Here is a 7,315-nt window from a genome sequence, read left to right on the forward strand (position 1 = left end):
TTTTTTGAAAATAAAAAAATGTATAAAAAATAAATAAAAACACAAATTCTAAAACTCTGAATTTGATTTTAAAAAAATATTTAAAAAATAAAAATAAAAAGAATGACAGATGCATTTTTTAATGTGGTGTACAAAATCTGAACCTATAGTTATATTCAATATTTTTTATTAAGTTAAAAATGGAATGAAATGAAATTTAGGATCGTATCCCTAAAATCTCGATTGAAATTACATTAATCGAGATTGCATGAATCCTGAGCTAGGATTATGATTATGCTTGGGAATATGGAATCTTGGTTGAAATTGCATAATCACAATCTTGGTTGAAATTGCATGATCTCAACATAATTTCAACCCATGATTTATCCAATCTAGATTAAAATTGCATAATCACAGCACGAAATTCATGCCATCTCTATTGAAATTGCATGAATCTCGATGGAAAACCCCAAGTTCAAGATTTATAAAAATCGTTTGGGATTTTATAGTTTGAAATTAAAAAAATGATATACATAGTTGATCAGATCGCATGAATCTTGGTACAATGCCCAAGCCCATCAATTGCTGCAAACTTTGCACCAACAACTGTTGATCAGTCAAAGATTGACGAGTGTCGGCCGCCAGAAATTGCAAAATCGTCGAAGACGAACTAGAGCAAATAGATACTTACAACCAGAGCATGGTGAGGCAGAGTCAGATGGAGGTCATTTTAACGAACTAATTTTGCTTTCTTGCTTCTTCTAGCAGCTCAGACATCAACGACACAAAACAAAAACTATGGCTTCTATTTTCTTTTTACCTTTCAAATAGATGGGAGTGTGGGTGGGGATCCGACATTTTATATATCTAGTTGAGCTATTTTACTTACATTCCATCTTGACCCTAGAAGTAGTTATAAATTATAATCACGCCTTCACCAAAAGTTGAAAAATGTCCGAAAAACTTGAAATTTAGAAGGGGTAAAAAAAATCCAATCCCAAGAACTTTGGAGGTCAAAAATGCCAAATTTCCCATAATCACTGGTAGTCCTTGAACATGTGTTGGTTGAAATTTTTTGATATTACTGGGGATGACTTAATGACTTAATGAGGAATGAATCTATGAGAGAATGTGACATTTTAGAAAATCATCAACATTTTAGAAAGTTTTCGACGATTTGAAAAAATAGATTTTTTCTTTGACTGTAACGTCGAACCCTTCAACACTTGAGACTTATCAAGCGAAATGTTGATGGGTTGACCAACATTTTATACAACATACAGGTGCTAGTGGTGCTAGAGAAAGCTAGCAAGCACAAGAGATCTACAAAGAGTGACCTATAACTTTATCAAATTCTTGTGCTAGAAGACAAACTAAGAGAAAGAAAGACAATGACGACAACGACAATAATGGTTAAGGGTCTTCTCTTCCTCCCTTAGTTGAGAAACTACGGTGGTAATTTGGACCCTCAATTTTTAAAAGAAGATATAGAAGTCTTAACAAGACATTCATATTTCATGTCTAGACTATATGATTGTGTTTTCTTTTTCATATTATTTCTATATATAATTTTGGTTTCTTTGTTTTTTTTTTATTTTACTTATTGCTTTGCTGAAGACAACATCTTTTTTGTCACCTCTCGCCTCAAGAAGAGATAAAGAGACCTGTTGTCTTGGCAAGCATCTTGAACCTTGAGAACATGGAATAAATCAACTGCACAAAAATCTACAAAATTAACCCTTTCATGTCATGCATGTAAATGCAAGTTGTTCACTTCTAAGGACAAAAGAGAAAATGTACCCTTCTAGAGAAAAGGGTGTATATTAACTATACCTATACGCCAACTATAGGTTCACCTATGACACAAAATCTACAAACTACTCCTAAAGCATTTACAGTAGACCTAGAAACAACGAAGTCAATAATTATAGATCAGTTGAAAGGCATACCTAGGTTTAAGTCATGGTGGTCTAGGCCAGGGTGCACGCGTATAATGATTTCCATGTTCAGTAGATCCATGACCACCCTCATGGAGACCAAATAGCCCATTCATTCCGGAAAATCTTGAGTTGTACCGCTGAAAGTTCGGTTTTTCATCATGTCCGGAAGGACTTGAACTTAAAAACACAGGTCTAGTAGGTGGAGATTTTCGACGGTATTTGTTTAAACCGTTTTGAAACTGATAATCCTTACGTTTGGTCTTTCGCAGCTCTTGCGGTACGGTAATGCTGGGTGGATATTGCTGTTGGGGTTGACGTGTAGGACGTTGCTGTCGGGCGTGATGGGTTGGATATGGTGGTTGTTGTTGTGCTTCAGCCTTCGTCAAATGTGGTTGTTGCATTTCACCCTTGGTTGGATGGGGACGTTGCGCTTCCCAATCGGCCCTATGTGGCTGTTGGGATTGAAAATTGATGGGATGTGGAAATTCCACTTCGATATCGGCCTTATGTGACCATTGGGATTGAGCATTGATGGGAGGTGGCTGTTTCATTTCAACTGTGGTCGGACGTGGCGGTTGAACTTGACTGTTGCACTTCAACCTTCTCATCTCCTCAAGTGACACAATGAGTTTTTCAAGCCCTTGAGAAGAGATTTCAGAAGAAAGGTTGCAATCTGCAACGCATGATATTACTGACTTCGCAGCATCAATCTCTTTGTCTATGGCTTCATCCTGCAGTAGTCAATATATATTCTTAGAACAAAAAAGGAAAAAAAAGAATATTTAATTCAGCAATCGAGGTTCGGTTAGAATGGACAACTAACCATCGCACGTATGTCTTCTTGACCTGTATTCTTTTTCTTGCTGACTTTTAGAGTAGCATTCCTTGCATCTCGCAGATATTCGCTCAGGATCTGTACAGGTCGGAAGCATTCCAACTTATATCCACATATAAACCTGACGGCCTTAACAAATTGCTTCGTTCCAATAAGATTTTGTACAAGGTCTGCAAAACACAAAATATATCATTTTAAAAAATTGAAAACAGATTTATGATGGAAAAAAGGCACATGAACAGGATACAAATAACACTCAGTTACACAAGTACTGATATCCTTGAGTGTCACCTAAAGGACTATTGACTAATTCTCTCGAGACAACTATTTGACTCTATCAAGTATTTTCTTTTAACACTTTTGTTAATTTAGGATCATGATGGATACCAATAAGTTACTATCTCTGGAAGTATACAATACTGTTTTACTTTTTATCATAAATCTTATCAAATTAAAGTTGATAAATTAGTTGCACAAATTATTCCAAATTCCTAACAAAGAAAACTAATTCATGAATCATGAGTATAATCCTGTAATTTATTTAAACAAAAAGAAACTATTTAGGTTCCAGGGAAAACGCTTGCAATATATGTTTGTAGAAGTGAGTATGTTCATAGTTAAGTGAAGAAATTAGAAATATATGGAGAAAATGTTCAGAAAACCAACCATATATCTTTTGAGTAAAGCCGAACTTCGCACACAAATCCGACGCCTGTTCGTGCAGCACTATGCTCTCAAAAAGCTTCAAAATCTCGTCTTCACTGAATGAAGTCGTCAATCCAAATGAAACTAAAAGTTGCAAGAAGCAAACAGTCTCCAAAGAATTATTTTTATCACTTCCAATGTTCAATTTCCATACAACTGCAAGCTTCATTGCATCTTCTCTCAACTTGGCATCAACTTTTGGTGAGATTTGCATTAATTGTTTTAAAAGAAGTATGCACCACCTCAAGAAATTTTCATCCAAACCTATCTGTCCCTTATTCAACTGCTGATAAAAAGACACTTGAATCACATCCAGGACAAGTTTTGGTGGGTCGGATGACTCTTTAAGAATGGATAAGATTGCGCTTGGCATCAATTTAAGTTCAGTCAGCTGCTCATTTAGAAGTAGATGTAATCTCCTCTCATTTGGATCCATGCTGAGCTGCTCATTTTTTAAGGAAGATACGGGTGCGCTGTTTGCTGGTGAAGATTCACGTTGCTCCAGTTTAACCAAGCATGTTGCCCTGCCCACTAAATAAAATGAGAACAAATAGAAGAGATTAGACAGTAAAAACCAGCCAGCATTAATTGGTATTTGATTTAACAACTATATCAAGAATTAGATGGCTTTTGCAAATTGATATATTATTGTGAAGGCAAATGGATCAAATGACACAACTTCCTATGGTCAAAATTATATGTAGGAGCGTAGCCAAAAATTTTCATTTAAAGGGACAAAATCTTACTTTCTAACATTATATATATATTTACACACACACACACACACATATATATATATATGTATATGTATATATATATATATGTATATATGTATATGTATAACTAACTTTGAAATCATAATTTTTCTATGAAATTATTTGAATATAAGAGAATTGAGAGGGGACAATTGCTCCCCCTCCTTTCTCTGCTCCACCCTTGGAAACTATTATTTGAACAATTTACAATAAATGAGAATGAAGATAGTGGGAAGAGGTCAACATGAACTGCTTACCAGAAGATTCATCAGCAATACCAAGTGCTCGGCCTAGCTCCAATGCTTGTTTATATTGAGAAACAGAATTCAGAAGAGTTTGGAGTTCATCTGCATTGAAATCTGAGGCCAACCCAAAATTTGCTACAAGTAACAAGAATGCCACCACTTCCACATGATTCTCAACTACCGCTCCCATCCTAGCTTTCCACTGGCCTGCCAGCTTTAGAGCTTCTTCTTTCAGTGGAGGCGTAATTTGTGGTGAGAACTTCAACAATACTTCACATAGCAAAACGCACCCCCTCTTAATATTATGCAAATCAATTTTTGCATCTTCAGACACCATCTGTGGAGAAGGGTAGAACCATCTCATGGCATCAAGAACCAACTTAGCAGGATCTGAAGATGTTTGAAGAGTAACAACCAGTTCCGCACGGACCAAATCATGCAGTTTTAGATGCTCACATAAAAGAACTAACAAAAGCTTTCCATCTACGGTCACTCCAGCATGAAAATTCAGTGTGTTAGAACTGTTGGCATGTCTGCGGTCTTCCTCGGTTTTTACTTTCGGATGAAGAGTGTTTGGACTATCTGTCAATTTTGCATTATCAGAACATTTTTCCATAAAATCTCTGACTACACTAATATCTTTTTCTTTCAACTCAAGTTTCTCAGCCTGCACCTTATGTTGTATTTCTTTTAATCTTAGTTCTTCACGACCTTTTTCAAGCAACTTCATCTGTGAATCCATATCTACTTTTACCAATTCAATCTCTTTCAGATACATTCTCACTTTCTCATCCTTCCTGTTGAGCTCCTCAGTTCGTCTTTCAAAATCATTTTCTTCGTTCTTGAGTTTCTTTGAGCGCTCTTCTATAGATTTTCTCAACAAATTGAAGTGCTCTTTTTGAGCCCTTAGGCCCTCAAGGCATTTATCGACTATCAAAGAAATGGAATTTTGCTGTTCCTCCATTGATGGCAACTCATTAGAGTAGTCATCTACAGACACTTGCAATGCATCAACGTGATTCTCCTTCAATTCCCATTCCTTTGAGCATTCGATAATTGCCTTTTCTAATGAACTAACATATCTTGTAAGCAACAAAACCTCATTCTGACAGTCTCGAATAGATTGTTGAGTGCTGTCAAGTTGCTTTTCTTGCATGTCAAGTTCTTTACTATGTTCCTTGATACACATTTTAATGGAATTTAATTCCGACTCCTTCAATAACAAATCCTCAGAAAGATCCTTCAACTTGTTCTGCATTAAAACAAACTCTTTTTCTTTAAGATCAAGCTCTTCAGTTCGTAATCTTATATTTTTTTCTATCTTGTCTAACCTCTTCTCTTTCCACTTCGTGGCAACCATATTTTGAATTGACTCGAGTTCCTTTTCTTTCAGTTTGAGTTCTACGTTGCTCTCTTTAATTGCCATCTGAATTGCATCGTATTGCTTCTCCTTGGTAACAAGTTCTTCTTCATGTTCTTGTAGCAATGTTCTTATTGATTCTACACTCTTCCTCTGCAACTCATATTCCATTGACCGCTCTTTGATTAACTGCATTATACCATTTAATTCTTGTTCTTTTGATTCAATCACCTGCTCACAATCATCAATCTTTTTCCGAACCATATCAAATGCCTTTTCCTTATGCTCAAATTCCTTCTCAACGTCCAAGATTCTCATTCGTACCATATTAGCCTCATCTTCTTTCAATTTGACGTCCTTCAATAAAACTCCTAGTCTCTCCTGGGCTAAATCCAATTCCTTCTCTTTCAATCTAAGATCACCATAACTCTCCTCAATCAAACTATTCAACTTACTCAGTTCATCCCTCTTCAACTCAAGCGCTTCGGAGCATTCATCCAAAGATTTCCCCACATCAACCAACTCCTTCTCCTTCAAGGCAATCTCCTTCTCTCTTCCTTCAAGCGCTTCGTACTGCGTCTGAATCATCTCCCGAGTCGAATCGAAATGCTTCTCCAAGTCTTTCCATTGCAGACTAAACAACAAAAACGACGAAGCCTCCGAATGCAACTGCTCGTGCGCTTTACAGAGATTACTCTGTTTCGACTCCGCAAGTTTCATATGCGAAGTGATCTTCTCCATTTCGAAAAAAATACTCACAAACAAACACACACTCCACCCAAACGAAGAACAAAGGAAGCAGAACAATGACGAGTGCAAACCGACATACCACAGAAGAAGCAAAAGCAAAAGAAAGAACGACCATAAAAGAGAACAAGAATGTAAAAAGAAAGCTCTTAACAACGTCGCGTCTAACGTAAAAGAGAATACCGAACCAACCGAGCGAAAACCCTAGAACAAGCCTCCCGCCATGGCAGAGGTCCAGAGGAAGAAGAAGAGAGAGGAGTAGGAGAATACTGAAAATGGCAATCGCTATTTTTGCTTCACAGTTCACGCCCACTACGCCCCATATTTATAGAAAATAACAAGTAAAAAGAGATTCAGAGAAATTAGGAAATTATTATCATTAATTTATTTTATTTTATTTTATTTTTCTTCCTCCCGAAGTAACCGCTGTGCTGTGATCACGGAAGAAGAATGAATTTCAACTTTTTTAAATCCGTCTAACTCCCGAGATTTAGCATAATTTTAATTAAATCTCCATCAAAAAGTCAAATTACTTTTCTACGCAGATAAAATAAAATACAATAAATTAATTAACTCTTTTTTCGTATCCGTTTCTTTCCGTCGGATTTTGAGTGATGTTAAATCTCATTTTGAATGAATTTCGTGATTTGTTATCATTTTAATAATTTAAAATTTTAAGATAGATTTGATGAGAATTCATAAGGTAAGTCTTTACTTAACGTTAACGTTGTTATATTTTAATTTTTTAT

At 36.0% G+C, this 7,315-nt stretch overlaps 1 protein-coding gene across 2 annotated transcripts; it reads right to left on the reverse strand.

Annotated features, from left to right (window-relative positions):
* Positions 1-345: 345 nt before the first annotated feature.
* Positions 346-6,873, reverse strand: LOC111017951 (Frigida-like protein). Of its 2 annotated transcripts, XM_022293850.2 has the most exons (5): positions 4,472-6,873; positions 3,421-3,990; positions 2,743-2,924; positions 1,929-2,650; positions 346-1,692 (listed from the first exon to the last, which is right to left on the reverse strand). In XM_022293850.2, the coding sequence occupies exons 1-4, from the start codon at positions 6,558-6,560 to the stop codon at positions 1,940-1,942; spliced, it is 3,552 nt and encodes a 1,183-aa protein (XP_022149542.1). In that variant the 5' UTR covers positions 6,561-6,873; the 3' UTR covers positions 346-1,692; positions 1,929-1,939. The 2 variants fall into 2 exon arrangements, with proteins under 2 accessions (XP_022149542.1, XP_022149541.1); XM_022293849.2 differs by lacking the exon at positions 346-1,692 and having other exon boundaries at positions 1,706-2,650.
* Between the last annotated feature and the right edge of the window lie 442 nt (positions 6,874-7,315).

Source organism: Momordica charantia (genome assembly GCF_013281855.1).
Source record: "Momordica charantia cultivar OHB3-1 chromosome 2 unlocalized genomic scaffold, Mcharantia_2.0 BLBB01000002.1, whole genome shotgun sequence".
In the NCBI taxonomy this organism is placed as follows: domain Eukaryota; kingdom Viridiplantae; phylum Streptophyta; class Magnoliopsida; order Cucurbitales; family Cucurbitaceae; genus Momordica; species Momordica charantia.